This window comes from Ovis aries, chromosome 5 (genome assembly GCF_016772045.2).
Source record: "Ovis aries strain OAR_USU_Benz2616 breed Rambouillet chromosome 5, ARS-UI_Ramb_v3.0, whole genome shotgun sequence".
Taxonomy (NCBI): domain Eukaryota; kingdom Metazoa; phylum Chordata; class Mammalia; order Artiodactyla; family Bovidae; genus Ovis; species Ovis aries.
In genome coordinates this window covers 99748834-99768380 of record NC_056058.1, presented here as the reverse complement: position 1 = coordinate 99768380, position 19547 = coordinate 99748834, and the positions used below count along the sequence as shown (strand labels likewise).

Here is a 19547-nt window from a genome sequence, read left to right as displayed (position 1 = left end):
GAACTTTTCAAGGATACATCTCATTTGGCTATTTGACAGGTATGATCCTGTATTTTAGATAAATAGCTCAATGAAACAATCATGTGATCAGAAGAGAAATTCAGAAGATCATTAAATTATTAAGAATTAAAAAGAAAATAAATAATATTTATTGTTGCATTTTTAAAATTATGTAGATTGATCACTTGAGAAATCAGAAGGAAATCTGAGGTGCTAATTAAGTATTAAAACTCATCATTGTGGTCATTTAAAAGTTTGATGAGCAGTGCTAAATTATTGCATAAATTATAGCTGAAAAAGGGAGTTAGACAGTATCAATATTTGGGGTGAACAGTAAGTTAGAATTGTATGCCAATTGAAATTAAGGATTGAGAAATGTATGATACTGTATATCCCACATTTTAAAATCAAAGAAAAATAAAAAAGGATGAAGCAGGGGATTATCTTTTAAAATAAAAGCAAAACGTACCATTGGTTGGGTGTCGAGCAAATGAGATAGAAAACCTTTTAACAGCAGAACCGCGTGTGGCGTCTGAGAAAGAGAAAAACAGGTACCTGAAATTCGTAACAGCTACCAAAAGAAGGACACTTAAAAAAAGAGGAGGAAAAACAAATATATAAGGAGGTTAGAATTAGGTGACATGCAGAAGGGACAATGAGAGAGGGAAATAAGCCAAATACTGGTTAAAAGAAGTAAAATGGCTTGATGACAGAGGCAAAGTGTTCAATAAAATACACAAAAGAAAGAAAAGCAGGATGAGCTGGCAATTCTGGTAAATCCATGTTTTACTAACTAAAATAAACTTGTGGATACATGAGAAAAAGTTTTAGATAAGCTAATTTCAAAAGGGCTAGTAAGTACTCCTATTAACAAAACAGGCACGCTTTGATGAGCCTCAAGAGACTTTCTGAATATTGAAACTCAAGGTGCATTAACAACAGTGAGAAGATTTCCTTCACCTAGGGATCCTAAAATACTCTCATCTTATGTTTATTCTTAAAATAATGCCAATATGTTTTCTTATAAACATTTCATTCACTTTATTTATTTAGAAGTTAAATAAGGGTTAAGAATAAAAAAAAGTTTGAAAGATGAAAGAAGTTTATTCTTTATAAAATGGCTTATTAACTATTTAAAAGAATATACATGATACAGTTCTAAATTTCATATTTCAATGAAATACTCATTGAACAAGTACTGTAAATGTAACTATAATTAACTGCTTGATGAAGCATGGACCTAAGTACTGGATAACAGAGCACACAGATAGTCACTTAGGCAAAGGGTGATGGGATTCTATTTGCATCCATCAGTGGCCTTAGGCTTGCCTTTGAGTAATATCATATGCTCATGGGTGTGTGCATGGGTGCAGGTATGATTCTGTGTGTGCATGTGTGCACATACCATCTATGCAGCCAGAAGAGGTCAGCTTTTTACGATGAGTACGAGCATAATCCTGTAGGTTAGGTGCGCTTGAAGAACCCCCGAGCACCGAGGTGCTAAACAGGCCCGCACAGTGAGACCCTGATGGGAGTTAGAGAAAATACATACAGCAACGGGTGTTCTTCTGTTCACATTGGGAATTCATGCAGCATGCAACAACATGGCTCTTACCACACATATCTGGCAGTGCCCTCAACAGGCCCACAATTCACTTATTATGTCAACTTAATACAGTCACCATTTATCATATGTACAAATGGAGGCATTTTACACTGGAGAAAATGTTTTTTGAGGAAAATAATATACCCACACAATAATTAGACATATACATATTAAAAAACTATCATAAAAATTAATTTAGGATGATAAGGAATTTTGTCAATAAATCTGTATGAGTAGGCAATATTAAAAAACCTTTCCTAGTACAAATTAACTATTAAATCAATATTTTTGAACGTATAACTGTGAATGAAGAAGCTTTCCTGATGCCCCTGAATGTGAGTTATCAATATCTGTTATGAAATAAAGCAAATCAAAGTTTACTTATTTGCAAGAAGACCAGGTGAAACAATTTCTTTCACAATGTGGTCATTCAGGCCTAAATCACTCTAAATTTCTAATACTTAAATAACTTAAGATCTTAATTAATAAGAAGCCCAATCTGATGCTTAACTTGTAGTAAAAGTCTTTACAACCAAGGAAACCTTTTACCACTAGGTAAGGATTAAGTAAATTTTTATCAGATACATTACAATATATAAAGAAAGGAGTAATGTATGTGTGTATGTGTGTGTGTTTATCTGGCAAAATATCATGGGGATATCAAAAGGTATCATTGTAACACATGTATAATTAAAGAAAGATTTTTTTCAAGTATGTAGGTATCAAGGGACTATTCATATACTTAGAATAGAAATAATAGAACATACATAGTTAAAACATAATGAAATTTTTTATTAAACTGATTTAGACAATTATTTATAGAAAATGTCATCATCTGATGTAGTTTATCGATAATGATTTTAAAACCAAAATAAATTTAGAAAGGTTTTCTTCAACATTGCTTTGCTTGAGTGTTAGCAAAGAACCAATTATGTTCTATAGGTCAATAAAAAAAAATCAACACTGCCACTAAACATTAGTTTTGCTTTGGCTTTCCTTAAGAGATGACCAAAAAGATCACTAGTATACCTAGACAGGTAAATAATTAGGTAAACTAATTTTAAGTGAAATATTCTCCACTTAAAAATTTTTTAAACCAGAAAAGTAGTTCTTTTTGTATGCAGTAGCCTATTTTCAACTTTATCAACTGGGAAAAATGAAGTTTCCTCCCTAAATTAAAACATGCTGGGATTTTAACTTATAGAATATAAGATTAAAAATGAGCACTGGCAATTAAACTGAGTAGTTTACATTATGGGCATTCAAAAGTGTTATAAAATAAAATTAATGTCATTTCTTGTTCATTTCATCAAAACTTGACTGTATATTTCCAGCTTTACAACTCAACATTTCTGAATTAGTGCATGTTAAAGAAAAACTAAAGCATAGCATTTGGTCATGCTTTCACCTCTGAAAAGTTTTACATGTGTGCAAAATATTGAGTTTAAGGTTTGGAATACAATTTCCTTCAGACCACATACCTACAGTAGGGTTCTGCTTCTGTTCTACAAGAGTTCTTGGTGTTCGCAAGTAATTAGCATTTTCAGATACAACCTGCACAAGGAAAGCAAAATAAATGAAGTAAAACAGTAAAATAAACTAAAAAAGTCCATACTTCATTTGCAGCCTGTTTCAGACAGACAAAGGTTAATAAGCTGTATGATAAATATTAGTAGAAATACACAAGATATGAAAGATCATGCAAGATCCCCTTGTGAAGGGAGTCCATTTCATATGAGGTCCTTGCAATGAAGTGGTGCGAAGCAGGCATTCAGAATAAATGTCACGTATGAAACAAGACAGATGAAAAGAAACAATTAATACAGACTGATATAATTTCACTCTCTCTTAAAAGAAGCCAAATGCCCACTCTTAAACAGCTCCTGTATTTGAAGGGGGAAAAAAACAATCACAAACAAAAGAAAAGACAGACAGAGACTGTTGAGATCACCATACAATTATTGATCCATGCACAGGCTTTATCAGAGTAACCTTTGAATATTCACAGCCTTAATGGATACCATAATCCCTTTTCCTATAATCAATGCATTGTATTTCCAAATGGAAATTGCTGAAGTTCTTGGAAAGTCATGTGTAACAGCAGACCTTCCATTGTGAAAAACCCCCAAAACCCACAGTATTTTAAGTTTCCAAATGTCACCACAAAAAGTCCTTCTGAAGTCATTTATTTTGACTCCTTTTGTTGGGGTATATTGTTGATGGGCACATATACATTGTCCCCTTTTATCTTAAAGAAAGCATTAAGATATTATACAGCTAAAAAAAAACACCCCATATTGTACATAATTAAGACAATACTTTCAGATAATACAAAGTGAGGGAGAGAATCACCAGTATTAGATGTATCCTGCTAGTTAACACAGGGCCACATAAATCTGGATATTTTTTAAAAAATTTTTAGGTTCTCAGCAAATTCCAAATGGAATCTATTTTTCAATTATGGAGGAAAACGTTATTAAATTTCCTTACTATAAAATTATATAACTTTATTTCTGAATATTTTAAAGGACAATTAAATTTTAAAAATTTCTTTCCTTTAAAAAAAATTTTATTAACAAGCTAAAGTTCCAGGAATGTAAATTTTATTGACTAATTTTAAAATCCTGGATATTTAACCCCCTCCAGTAAAAATGCTAAACACAAGTAATGTAAGTGGTTTCTTTCCCTCAAAATATTGTCAGACATCACAAGTGTTTTAAAATGAATTCAAAATTAAAAAATGGAAGGATTTACTCTGATGTAAAATATAAGGGATTAGATGTCCTCCAAGACAGCTGTTTGTTGCTCTGAATGCGGGGAGGAAAAATGTTTAATGAAGTAAAGTTTAAAAACCTGTTGCCATGAGCCAAAAATACTGGATGTGAAAGCCAATGATTTGGGGGAGACAGGGGAAGAAGTGATTTGTTCCCCTGATCTGCGTCTTCGACGCCCAGTGCCCACACCACTGGTGTAATGCAGCCAGGTACCAGTACCCTCTGGGCTAGACACACTCAGGGGGCTCTCTTCCTAGAAGTGAGAAAAGGGGCAAAAAAAAAAAAAAAAAAAAAAGCAGAGCATGCAAAGTTAGATACAACAGAGCCAAATGATCAGAAAGAAAAAAAAATACAGTTTGCGCTTATCAATTTTTTTAAAAAACTATTAAACAGTAATTTGGGAGCCAAATATTTTAATATTTGAGAAATTGATAGGACTCACTTATAAATCTAATTGTGAGTAATAACAATTATGAGAATTACTTTCTTATCTTAAAATGTAAAATATTATACTGCTTAATAGTTGTCCCTTCTCTCTTAGAACTGGAAAGATTTTAACAATTTTTTATCTTGGCAAAGTTAAAAATTTGAACATATTCTGCTTAATTTTAGGTATCAAGAGGTTTTATGCTATACTGGGTAAACTTTTCAACCCAAAGCACTAAAGAATCCTTCAAAGTGTTAAAGAGACTTCAGTGTATATGATGTATAAAGGAAAATTTGTTCACCAGACAAAAAAAATTAGAGATCATTAGATGGACAATTCAAATTGCACTTGTCTACACTTATATGTTATCTATTTATTTACTCCTTCCAAAGATTATTTGTAGAGTTCAGTAGACAAAACATGCAGCAAACATTCTCATTTTACATGTTTGCATGTTCAGATTTCAGGCAGTGAGGACACAGTAAAATCTACTTGCACAAAATGAAGAGAATAGTCTCTTTCTCTGTGTGTCTTTGGGAAGTACAGACTTCTGATATCCATGGAGATGATGGACGCTGAAAAAGTCTTCAAGGTTTTACTTGAATAATTTCCCTTATGGAAGTAAAAGTTTAGCATGGCATAGAAATAATCTCTTGAAAGCAACTATTTAAATATTTATGAGAAAAAGGTTTAGCAACGTGTTCTATGTTTTAAGAGTTAACAAAGGGCAATGATTTTGTTGAAGATTTTACAAATATAGTTCTGTTGGAAAATGTAGTCAAGGAATACATTTACTGTAACAATGTTACAGAATTTTTTTGGAGTGCAGAAAAAGGTTTAATGGTGAAATTCTAAACGTGATAAATTACAGATTGCTTTGTTCAAAATCATCAAAATCACTGCCCTCACACAAGTGATATTTTAGGTTATATTACTAAATGTCATTTCCCAATTTTCTAAAATTAACCCCAGGTTTCTCATTCTTAAATTAAGCTATAATAGAACAAATAACTCCAAATCCTACAATTGTTAATCATCCTCTTTTATAATTAACTTAAAATATCCCATTCACGGGAAACCCTAACTAGTATGCACTTTGCATTATAAAACTACAACAATCTATTTTATTTATATGATGCTCTTCCTATGCATAATTGTTGAATTGGGAGAATCAAAAACACATATATAATTTGGGGTGAGAGAAATGAGCATAATTCTTTTTTTTGGTATATATGTTCTTATTTACCAACTGCTAGATAGTATACCTAACTTAAGATTTGGCATATTTGATCATCAAAAAATATTTTAGCTAAAAAGTTGATGGTGCTTCCTATCTTTATACTTTTACTTGAGAATTTAGAAACATAAGCACTGATCTCAGATCAGTGCTGAATCATCCTACAGAAAATATAAATAACCCAAAATGAAGGTATTTAAAGAATAAAAATGTATACAGATGTTAAAGATTTACTTAACAAACTTCATTCCAACTGCTCAACTTTCCTTTTCAATGTTATTTTAGTAGCTATTTAAATGTTATTTTGTTAGTGAGCATAACAATTAGCCTAAGTTATTTAATTATAGATCTAAATACACAGGTAAAGTTTTCAACTACAGTATCAAATTTCCAAATTCCTATTCTGACTTTTACAATCAGGTTAACAATTTGGAATGTCACATCTTAACCTACACTGTCACTGGAATCAGCTGCTGAAGTGTCTCTGGCAATTCCTCACTACTTTTAACCAAAAATTATTCCTGATTCATTATATCAGATTTTTTTAAAAGTTCTTTATTAGACTAACCTAAAGTGACAAGGAAAAAAATAGATCAGTTTGTAGAAAGGCCTTATTTTACTACTTATATTCAACTTTGTTATGAAATCTATAAAGCTCCAAATTCTAAAAGTGATCTTTGTATTTTCTGCCTCTACATTTAAAAAAATTTATTTGAAAAATTGATAAAGTTGACAACTAAAAATCTGGTAGGTTCCCAAGCTTAATAATTAAAGCTGTATTTTCTTTTCTGTTTTATTAATATATAGTTAGTTTACTTCATTAAAAAAACATGCTCTGACAAATATACTTACTTCATTTGTAGCCATCTTCCTAGATCTTGGAAGTGGGGACTTCCTGTGTATATGAATTGGCTCTGATACCATAGGCTTAAACAATATCACAGCTCGATCAACCTCATCTTTTTTAGAAGTATGTGGTTCATCATCACTATCAATTTTAAAAGCTCTCCTGCCTTCACTCTATGCAGAAAGAATATAACATAATAAAAATCAGATAAAACAAATCACTCTTTTTAGATGAACAAATTAAACCACCAATTGGTATGGTCACTTGAAGTACATATATACAAATTCATTTATTCAAATGGACTGATAAATGAATTCTTATGAAAATCTAGTATTATTCTGGGTATTGTAAGACAGATGACAGAGTTCCTAACTTCAAGAAATACATATACTCTCTGGATAAATGAAATAATAAAATAACAATTAAAAAGCCATATAAAACAAAATGCTTAATAAAATTTCATCCAATGTCCAAATAAATAAGCAATATTCATAAATGACAGAGGTCAGTTTTGTTACAAGTAATGTCAGCAACTCAAGCACAAACTGAAACAATATCTGGTTATAGAAAATTCAAATTCTATTCCAAATATTTCCAACAAATGTGATGACTGCACACTTAAATAACAACCATTTGATGACTCACTGAATATTTACTGAGTACTACCATGTGTCAAGACTCAGATGAATAAGATACTGTCCCCAAAATATAAGAGTCTCACAGTATAGTACAGAAAACAGGTAAGTTTAAAAACGTTATATTATATATTCATCTAAATAGAATGGATAAATTGGGGCATGGTCATACAGTGAAACACATATGTTAAAGCAGTAAGAATGGGCAAACTAAAACCAATTATATCAGTGAACCTCACAAATACACGCCGGCTAAAAGAAGCCAAAGTATGTAAAAACCTTCATTAAACTAAGGGGTATAAAAAATAAACTTCTTCAACCCAGGTAAGGGATATCTAAATAACTAGAAAAAACCATCATGGTTAATGATAAATCACGGAAAGAGAAGAATGCCCATCATCACGAAATCTACTCAACATTTTACTGGACATCTGTCATCATTCAGAGATACGATCATATACATAGAAAATTAAAATGACTGGATAAATTATCAGAATGAATAAACAGCATACAGTAAGGTTGCTAGTTATAAAATCTTTATACAAAAATTGAGTTAAAATTCAATTGAAAATAGCAAACAAAATAAAATTTAAATGAGTCATTTATGGCAGTATTAAAAAAGAATTTAGGAATTAAACTGACAAATAAAAGATATTAAAACAATCTTAATTTTATCAAAAAGATATAAAGAACAGCCAACTAAATTCAGAGATATATATATACCAAGTCCTAAGACAAGAAGATTCAATTCTGAAGTGTTATGTCCAGAGAAAACTACAAGTGTTGTATCTCTCAACATGATCTGCAGAGGTTATCTAATTTCAGTAAAAATCCCCAAACATTACTTTCTGTTTTACTCTGGGAATGAACAAGGATGCTTATCAATACTTCTACTCAGCACTCTACTGGTCCTAGCCAGTAGCACTTCACAAAAAACATACTCAAGTGGCCAATGAATATAAGAAAAAGTACTAATCCTTACTGGTTGTGAGGATAATGTAAATTTAAGCCACAATCCCCCAAACAACTCATTAAAAACACTAATCATACCAAGTGCTGATAATGACATGGCAGTATCTTTGGAAAGTTATTTGACTTTATTTTTAAAAACTAAACGTATGCATACCCTATAACCCAGCAACTTTTACATTTATATCCAAAAGAAATGCATACATATGCTAAGAAAAAGGCCTGAAAAACAATGTTCATTAGGTAGATATATTCCTAAGTATTTTATTCTTTTCGTTGCAATGGTGAATGGAATTGTTTCCTTAATTTCTTTTTCTACTTTCTCATTATTAGTGTATAGGAATGTAAGGGATTTCTGTGTGTTGATTTTATATCCTGCAACTTTACTATATTCATTGATTAGCTCTAGTAATTTTCTGGTGGAGTCTTTAGGGTTTTCCATGTAGAGGATCATGTCATCTGCAAACAGTGAGAGTTTTACTTCTTCTTTTCCAATTTGGATTCCTTTTCTTTTTCTGCTCTGATTGCTGTGGCCAAAACTTCCAGAACTATGTTGAATAGTAGTGGTGAAAGTGGGCACCCTTGTCTTGTTCCTGACTTTAGGGGAAATGCTTTCAATTTTTCACCATTGAGGATAATATTTGCTGTGGGTTTGTCATATATAGCTTTTATTATGTTGAGGTATGTTCCTTCTATTCCTGCTTTCTGGAGAGTTTTTATCATAAACAGATGTTGAATTTTGTCAAAGGCCTTCTCTGCATCTACTGAGATAATCATATGGCTTTTATTTTTCAATTTGTTAATGTGGTGAACTACATTGATTGATTTGCGGATATTGAAGAATCCTTGCATCCCTGGGATAAAGCCCACTTGGTCATGGTATATGATCTTTTTAATGTGTTGTTGGATTCTGATTGCTAGAATTTTATTGAGGATTTTTGCATCTATGTTCATCAGTGATATTGGCCTGTAGTTTTCTTTTTTTGTAGTATCTTTGTCAGGTTTTGGTATTAGGGTGATGGTGGCCTCATAGAATGAGTTTGGAAGTTTACCTTCCTCTGCAATTTTCTGGAAGACTTTGAGTGGATAGGTGTTAGCTCTTCTCTAAATTTTTGGTAGAATTCAGCTGTGAAGCCGTCTGGACCTGGGTGGGCTTTTGTTTGCTGGAAGATTTCTGACTACAGTTTCAATTTCCATGCTTGTGATGGGTCTGTTAAGATTTTCTATTTCTTCCTGGTTCAGTTTTGGAAAATTGTACTTTTCTAAGAATTTGTCCATTTCTTCCACGTTGACCATTTTATTGGCATATAATTGGTGATAGTAGTCTCTTATGATCCTTTGTATTTCTGTGTTGTCTGCTGTGATCTCTCCATTTTCATTTCTAATTTTATTGATTTGATTTTTCTCTCTTTGCTTCTTGATGAGTCTGGCTAATGGTTTGTCAATTTTATTTATCCTTTCAAAGAACCAGCTTTTGGCTTTGTTGATTTTTGCTATGGTCTCTCTTGTTTTTTTGCATTTATTTCTGCCTTAATTTTTAAGATTTCTTTCCTTCTACTAACTCTGGGGTTCTCCAATTCTTCCTTTTCTAGTTGCTTTAGGTGTAGAGTTAGGTTATTTATTTGACTTTTTTCTTGTTTCTTGAGGTATGCCTGTATTGCTATGAACTTGCCTCTTAGCACTGCTTTTATAGTGTCCCACAGGTTTTGGATTGTTGTGTTTTCATTTTCATTAGTTTCTATGCATATTTTGATTTCTTTTTTGATTTGTTGGTTATTCAGAAGTGTGTTGTTCAACCTCCATATGTTGGAATTTTTAATAGTTTTTCTTCTGTAATTGAGATCTAATCTTAATGCAAACAAACTAAAGACCTATATATAGAAAACTATAAAACACTGATGAAAGAAATCAAAGAAGACACTAATAGATGGAGAAATATACCATGTTCATGGATTGGAAGAATCAATATAGTGAAAATGAGTATACTACCCAAAGTAATTTACAAATTCAATGCAATCCCTATCAAGTTACCAGCCATATTTTTCACAGAACTAGAACAAATAATTTCAAGATTTGTATGGAAATACCAAAAACCTCGAATAGCCAAAGCAATCTTGAGAAAGAAGAATGGAACTGGAGGAATCAACTTGCCTGACTTCAGGCTCTACTACAAAGCCACAGTCATCAAGACAGTATGGTACTGGCACAAAGACAGAAATATAGATCAATGGAACAAAATAGAAAGCCCAGAGATAAATCCACACACATATGGACACCTTATCTTTGACAAAGGAGGCAAGAATATACAATGGAGTAAAGACAATCTCTTTAACAAGTGGTGCTGGGAAAACTGGTCAACCACTTGTAAAAGAATGAAACTAGATCACTTTCTAACACCGCACACGAAAATAAACTCCAAATGGATTAAAGATCTAAATGTAAGACCAGAAACTATAAAACTCCTAGAGAAGAACATAGGCAAAACACTCTCAGACATAAATCACAGCAGGATCCTCTATGATCCACCTCCCAGAATTCTGGAAATAAAAGCAAAAATAAACAAATGGGATCTAATTAAAATTAAAAGCTTCTGCACAACAAAGGAAACTATAAGCAAGGTGAAAAGACAGCCTTCTGAATGGGAGAAAATAATAGCAAATGAAACAACTGACAAACAACTAATCTCAAAAATATACAAGCAACTTCTGCAGCTCAATTCCAGAAAAATAAACGACCCAATCAAAAAATGGGCCAAAGAACTAAACAGACATTTCTCCAAAGAAGACATATGGATGGCTAACAAACACATGAAAAGATGCTCAACATCACTCATTATTAGAGAAATGCAAATCAAAACCACAATGAGGTACCACTTCACACCAGTCAGAATGGCTGCAATCCAAAAGTCTGCAAGCAATAAATGCTGGAGAGGGTGTGGAGAAAAGGGAACCCTCTTACACTGTTGGTGGGAATGCAAACTAGTACAACCAGTATGGAGAACAGTGTGGAGATTCCTTAAAAAATTGCAAATAGAACTGCCATATGACCCAGCAATCCTACTGCTGGGCATACTCACCGAGGAAACCAGAATTGAAAGAGACACATGTACCCCAATGTTCATTGCAGCACTGTTTATAATAGCCAGGACATGGAAACAACCTAGATGTCCATCAGCATACGAATGGATAAGAAAGCTGTGGTACATATACACAATGGAGTATTACTCAGCCATTAAAAAGAATACATTTGAATCAGTTCTGCTGAGATGGATGAAACTGGAGCCGATTATACAGAGTGAAGTAAGCCAGAAAGAAAAACACCAATATAGTATACTAACCCATACATATGGAATTTAGAAAGATGGCAATGATGACCCTGTATGCAAGACAGCAAAAAATACTAAGATGTGTATAGTGGACTTTTGGACTCAGAGGGAGAGGGAGAGGGTGGGATGATTTGGGAGAATGGCATTGAAACATGTATACTATCATGTAAGAATCGAATCACCAGTCTATGTCCGATGCAGGATACAGCATGCTTGGGGCTGGTGCACGGGGATGACCCAGAGGGATGTTGTAGGGAGGGAGGTGGGAGGGGGGTTCAAGTTTGGGATCGCATGTACACCCGTGGTGGATTCATGTCAATGTATGGCAAAACCAATACAGTATTATAAAGTAAAATAAAGTAAAAATAAAAATTAAAAAAATAAAAACAATGTTCATAAAAGCATCCATCTTCAAACTGCAAACAAACCAAATGATCATCAGAGTGAAATGGATTAACAAACTGCACCATATTTATTTAATGTAATACTACATGGCAACAGAAATGAAGAACAGATGAATTTCAAACACATAATGAAAGAAGCCAAATCTACTTCCCATCCCTAAAAAAGCACATATTTTGTGAGTTCACTTTATATAAAGTCCAAAAGTAGACAAAATTAATCTATGTGCCAGAAGTCAAGATAGTAGTTATCTCTGGGGAGAAAGCAGGGTGGTTATGATATTGAGGGACACAATTATTTCTTCTCAAATGATATTATTCTATGACCTGGCTAGTTGTTTTACAACTGTGTTTATTTTGTGATATATCATTAAACTACAAGCTTATGATTTAGGAATGTTTACCAATATGTATCATAGCTTAGTAAAAAAAAAGTTTAAAGCAGAATACATATTTAACTTTGTAAGGTTATAAGAATTAAAATGCGGTAATTAACTCCAAGTGTTTAGTAAAGCATGGACTGTCCTCAAGTAAAACAACAAACAAAACAGCAAAAACAGAAACTACAGTTATCCATTCTAAATAATTATCTTAAAACTCCCCAAAAAATCTAGAGAAAGGATAAAATATAAAATTCTAATATGCTTAAAAATGTGTATCCATCCAAACCAAACCTCAAGAAGTTTAAACCACGCTGTTTAGTAGTTGAGATAAGAATTACAGTATGTAACAGAAAATTCTTAAAGAAGTCACATTTAAATTTAGGACTGTAGTAACTATGCAATGAGAATTTCATCTTCGTTACCTCCCTTGAAGCTGGTCTATATCCATAGCCAGAGGGTAAATTTTTGTCTTCTTCACATCCTTTGGCTCCTGGACTAAAATGTAACTCAACATGAAAGCGTTCCTCAGAGGAAAGATCCTAAAAAAATATTATAGAACATCTTCAAAATGAGAAACTTCAAATTATTGATTTACCTCTGGTAACACATGCAAGAATAAACAGAATTGTACAAAAAAGCTCTTAATGTCCCAGATAACCACGATGGTGTGGTCTCTCACCTAGAGTCAGACATCCCAGAGTGTGAAGTCAAGAGGACCTTCGGAAGAATCACTATGAACAAAGCTAGTGGAGGTGATGGAATTCCATCTGAGCTATCTCAAATCTTAAAAGATGACACTGTTAAAGTGTTGCACTCATTATGCCAGCAAATTTGGAAAACTCAGCAGTGGCCACACACAGCTGGAAAAGGTCAGTTTTCATTCCAATCCCAAAGAAAGACAATGCCAAAGAGTGCTCACACAACTGCACTCATTTCACATGCAAGCAAGATAGTGCTCAAAATCCTTCAAGCTAGGCTTCAGCAGTATGTAAACTGAGAACCTGCAGATGTACAAGCAGGATTTAGAAAAGGCCAAAGAGATCAAACTGCCAACATACACTGAATCATAGAAAAGGCAAAGGAATTTAAAGAACATCTAATGCTGCTTCATTGACTATGCTAAAGCCTTTGATTGTGTGGATCACAATAAACTGCGGAATATTCTTAAAGAGATGAGAATACCAGACCACATTACCTGCCTCCTCAGAAACCTGTATGCAGGTCAAGAAGCAACAGTCAGAATCGGACATGGAACAACAGACTGGTTCCAAATAGGGAAACGGGTACATCAAGGCTGTATATTGTCACCCTGCTTATTTAACTTATATGAAGAGTACATCATATGAAGTGCTGGGCTGGATGAATCACAAGCTGGAATCAAGATTGAATATCATCAGAAAAAATATCAACAACCTCAGATATGCAGATGGGAGAAATGGAAGAGGAACTAAAGAACCTCTCGGTGAAGGTAAAAGAGGAGAGTAAAAAAGCTGTCTTAAAATTCAACATTCAAAAAATGAAGATCATGACATTCGGTCCTATTACTTCATGGCAAATGGATGGGGAAAAAGCGGAAACAGTGTCATTTCATTTTCTTGTGCTCCAAAATCAATGCATACAGTGACTGCATCCATGAAATTAAAAAGATGCTTGCTCCTTGGAAGAATAGCTATGACAAACCTAGACAGTATATTAAAAAGCAGAGATACCACATTGCTGACAAAGTCTATATACTCAAAGCTATGGTTTTTCCAGTAGTCACGTACGGATGTGAGAGCTGGACCATAAATAAGGCTGAGCATGGAATAACTGACACTTTCAAACTGTGGTGCTGGAGAGGACTCTTGAGAGTCCCTTGGACAGAAAGGAGATCAAACCAGTTAATCATAAAGGAAATCAACTCTGAACAATCACGGGAAGGACTGCTGCTGAAGCTCCAATACTTTGGCCACCTGACGTGAAGCACTGACTCACTGGGAAAGACCCTGATGCTGGGAAAGATTGAAGGCAGGAGGAGAAGGGGATGACAGAGGATGAGATGGTTGGGTGGCATCACCGACTCAATGGACACAAGTTTGAGCAAACTCAGGGAGATAGTGAAGGACAGGGAAGCCTGGTGTTCTGCAGTTCATGGCGTTTCAAAAAGTAGGACACGACTTGGCGACTGAACAACAACACATGCAAATCAAGAACTCTGTTACCTTGTTAGGATCCTCATACAGCATGATAACAATCTGAGTCATGTAGTTGAGTTCATTGACAACATTTAAATAATCCATAGCTCGTTTCCACTGTTCATCCTTTGATTCCTGAGCAAAGGTATATAGAAAGCATTTTCTCATATTACTTGAAAATCACTTTATTTTCATTAGGACAGTTCGTTTAATCCTGATTGACATCACACAAATGAAATACTTCCACACACAATCTTTCAAAACAACCCCACTAATTTAACAAATCACCGAAGCTTAAATAATTTTATTCTCTTATCAGCAGTATTAGAAACTCTAGTGGTACTTTTTTTTTAGTAACTTATAGAAAGTAAAAATAAAGACTATCTTGAGATATGATACCTATTAATTGAATTTTAAGGTTAAGGGGCAGTTGTTAACCTTAAGTTCCAATGTAACTAATATAGTGTCATGCTTCATAAACAGAACACTATCCCATGAAAGTAATGACTATAATTAAATATCTCTCATTCCACTGTATTTTTTTAAACTGTAGATATTTGAAAACAATTAGCAGGAGAAAGTACAGGCAGATTTTTAAAACCATCTCCTTCATTCCTAAAATCACTCCACCATCATTTAGAGAATCAATGGTCTTTAAACATGTAATTAAAGAGCATCAGAACTGAAAGGAACCTTACAGAACATGTATTACAAGCATTCAAAGTAGAAAATTCTATCTCAAAAGGCAAAACTACTTAAAGTTCAAACTCTACAGTCAATAATCAACAAGGTCTACTGAGACTTTATTATGTACATCAGAGATAATGTCCTTCATCTCATGTCATAAACATTACAAATATATAAAAGCATCCAACAATTTTTTTGTATATAAGGGTTTTGTATACACACTGAGAGTATATAAGAGTTTCGGCTTTAACACAGAATGTGTTTTAAGAAAAAATAAAATTTGACATGCAAAAGCCAAAAGTCAAGACCACACGCTGATTTTTTGAAAATTCAACACGTATATCCTTTTAAAATTTGGACATCATCTATCTCTGAGGAAGCATTCCAAGTTTTTGGAAAGTAAAGTTAAAGCAATATTCTGTCATTTGTGTAATTACATGTATACTTAAGTTTCATTTCAACAAATGGCTATTAACACGTTTAAATGCTCTAGAGCAGTTGCTCCCAACTTAAGCAACACTCCACAGTAAAAACTGCATCTGTGTGTTTGTGTGTGTCTCTCTATGTTTGAGGAGGGGATATATACAAAGATGTACGTACATTTTCTTTCAAAACTTATAGGAAAAACAAATTAGCATAGCATTACTGAATACCACTAGATGTAAATTATTGTAAGTGATGGGCTTAAGTTAAATACTGAAAATTTTCAAGATTGAAAATATCTATTAGATTCTGTGATATGGTATTATTAATGAGAACACCATATAATATCTAATTCAGTGGTACAGATACAGACTTTGCTAGGTCTGCTGTAATGAAAAGATAAAATATTTTGTAGCCTCTTCCTAAACACAATTAATATGCAAGAATTCATAAAAATCTTTTTTAAACAATTGAGGATCATTAAATATATTCCTTGAAATCTTACTTATAATTTTATTTCCTCAATAAATCTTAAAAAAAATCTACTATGGAGAGACAGATTTTACCAAGTTTACATTGAAAAATCTCAACTGCGAAGAGACCATACAAGGTTTTAATTATATTAGCTACAGGCTCTTATTAGAATAACATGAGCTGGGATAATTAATTATAGTTCAAATAAATTTTTTAAAGTTTTAAAATTAGAAAATAGGACATCATTTTGGTATAGAGCTTAATTTTCACTTTAATTTTTTTAAATCCCAGAAGCCCAGATTTTTGCCAGTGGAGTTGTTCAGCTTGTTTTAGAAGTATAGCTGAATGCAATATATACTACAGCCACCACATTCTTTAGATCACTGTGAGACAGCCTCCTAACTGGTTTCCTCAAATCTACTTCTACCTATCTAATGCCTACACAGCAACCAAAGCCATTCAATTCCTTGTTTAAAACATTTCAAGGGCTTCCCCATCCTGGAATGGTTCTCCAATCTTATCTGCTACAATTTTATCCATCATTCACTTTTATTCTCCAACCACAGGCTTCCTATCCATTCCCATATCCTTTGTTCTTTCTATCTTATAACTAAGTGCAAGGTTAAAGGGTGACCACATAAGAAATGTATCTCTCCCCAACAAAAACAATTCCATCATTATTAATGGATATATAAGCTCTTGCCTTTGCTAATTAAGAGTCATTTTTTTCTATTTCTTTTATTAAAGCTCCACTAATCCACATGGGTTTCCCAGGTGGCTCTGTGGTAAACAATCCATCTGCCAGTGCAGGAGATGCAAGAGACGTGGGTTTGATCCCTGGGTTGGGAAGGTGCCCTGGAGTAGGAAATGACAACCCACTCCAGTATTCTGGCCTAGAAAATCCCATGGGCAGAGGAGCCTGGCAGGCTATAGTCCATGGGTCACTAAGAGTTGGACATGACTGAGTGATTGAGCACACATAATCTATATGTAATCAAGGGATGCCACTTTGCTATTCCATTAAGGAATAAAAACAGAAATAAAAACAAGGCGGAAAGAACAGATGAATTAGAAAATTTGATGGGAACAGAACACTTAACATAGCCTTAGGGTAACTCTGTTAATAATTATTCATCAAGGCCCAATAATAAGAGAGATTAAGAATCAAGAGACATATGCCAAATCTTCATATACATTTCACTACCCTTTATTTTAATAAGTACAAAAGAATACAAAGTTGAATTCATTTTAAGGATTATTTTTTTATAGATGAGCATAAATGTATATACCTATATATGTAAATTTTTTTAATTCTTATTTTTTGGTACCTTAGAGATGGCTGAAAAGATATTTTTGATATATAATAGAAGTGACAGTGTATTCTATATAATTTGTGGTTTGAGTGTACTGAGAAACGGGTATTATAATTTCTAAATCTGCTTTGTTAGCACTTCCACTGCTAATCTCTAAAATGTCATTTTCCTCACTTTTTCAAATACAGACTTCCAGGGAATCTTATCTACAGCTACTGCCTCAGCCATCATTAATCTGTGGCTTCCCAACTCTTGTGCCTTCAACCCATACCTCTAGCCTTACATATCAACATGCTGCTGGTCATCTCCACTTGATTTATCTTCACTTGTTTATCTCACTATTGTATGTTGAACCTAAGACAGACAGATAATTCGTGTCTTCATTTCATAGGTCTTTGAAATGAGATTGAGTTCTCCTGAGAACTAGCACCTCAAACTCAAGCTGTCTAAAACTAAACTGATTGCTTTCCTTCTAATACCTGATATTTCTGCAAATGTTATTCTTCTCAGTGAATGATGGATAATTTTGTAAATGATCCTATGTTGGTAATATGGGAACCTTCCTTGACTCTCCTTTCTTACTTTCCATACCTGTAAGCACAGGAAGGGCCTCAAGGAGAGTGTTAAGGAAAGTTAAGATGCCTCAAAAAGAGTGTTAATGAAAGCCTAAAGGACACTGAGGAGACTGTTGGTGAGGGATCATAGGAGGGTTAAAAAAACCTTACTGGAAACTATAGATAAAAAATGCTTGCTACATAGTGGCATAAAATACAGAAATACTATAGCCTGTAGACAGTGTAATTCAATGAGCTAGCTACCAAGATTCCCAGAAAAAATTCTGAAAACACCATCAAGATTCTTCTCATTGCCTCTGATAAACATTGAGGAGAGAGAGATAAGCTATAGGAAATGGTTAATTAAAAAGGAGCCAAGACTTGCAGGAATCAGAAATAAAACTTTCTTATTTCCAGCCTCTCCAGAGAGTGAACAATGCTATAATTAAAAGGTGGCTTTTAGGAAGAATGGAAACACAAGAATCTGTCATGAAAACATGGGTATGATGGCAAAAACACTTGCTAAGACTTCAGAAAGACTTAAGGCTCACAGATTTTTCAAAGACACAATGACTTTCTCAGGATCATATGAGCATGTCTCTCAGATACTCCCTGTTAAACAATAAAGACTGCTGAGTACTCAGCAGCCAAAGAGGGAGTCCAATGTATAAATCGACTTATTCTTAAGAGATCTGTGTGTGAATTAATAGAGTAGATTATATATTCCTTTTTGTTTTTTTTAAATTACATCATCTTGAACTAAAAGTAAACAGACCTCTGGATCTCTAAACTTCTTTGGGCAGGAAGCAGGTTAAAAAACTACTTAGCTGCAAGCATGAGCTACTTTTTAAGGAGAAGGAAGGATGACCTAGATGAAGCTATCAAGAATCAAAAAGTATAAAGCCATGAACCATTAAAAACAACTCCTAGTAGCATGACAGAGCCCTGATGAAGGAATGGGCAGTAAGTACCTAGGCACACGTCAACACTGCCATGGATCAGTGACCATGGTGTACCTTCTGTTTTCCCCTCTTTTTGAAAAGGTTGCCTACAGCAATTATCCTATGCTTTTCAATACTGTAGGTCAAATGTATGACAGACAGATAACTGGTATCTTCATTTCATAGGTCTCTGAAATGAGACTGAATTCTCCTGGGCACTCAAAGGTTTCTACCCAAGGAGTCCCACCCATATCTGAACAATTTAGATAATGAGATCCTGGAGGTCAAGTTTATGCTATAATAGATAAGCCTGGAGGAATACTGTAGAGGAGATCAAGTGAATTCTGCACATGGGAGAAATATGGATTGTATGGTAA

The 19547-nt window shown here is 33.7% G+C and overlaps 1 protein-coding gene across 35 annotated transcripts in view; it reads right to left on the bottom strand.

Annotated features, from left to right (window-relative positions):
* PPIP5K2 (diphosphoinositol pentakisphosphate kinase 2) overlaps positions 1–19547 on the bottom strand; it is an 83379-nt gene that overhangs the window by 12261 nt on the left and 51571 nt on the right. For 10 of the 35 annotated variants that reach the window (XM_060416060.1, XM_060416045.1, XM_015096229.4 and 7 more), the window contains 7 exons: positions 14806–14913; positions 13027–13143; positions 6897–7064; positions 4460–4633; positions 3088–3160; positions 1406–1525; positions 470–532 (listed from right to left, as the gene is read on the bottom strand). In XM_060416060.1, coding sequence (XP_060272043.1) covers positions 470–532; positions 1406–1525; positions 3088–3160; positions 4460–4633; positions 6897–7064; positions 13027–13143; positions 14806–14913 — 823 coding nt within the window. The remainder of the gene's footprint in view (positions 1–469; positions 533–1405; positions 1526–3087; positions 3161–4459; positions 4634–6896; positions 7065–13026; positions 13144–14805; positions 14914–19547) is intronic. The other 25 variants (XM_060416063.1, XM_027970550.3, XM_015096223.4 and 22 more) reach the window with 7 other exon arrangements.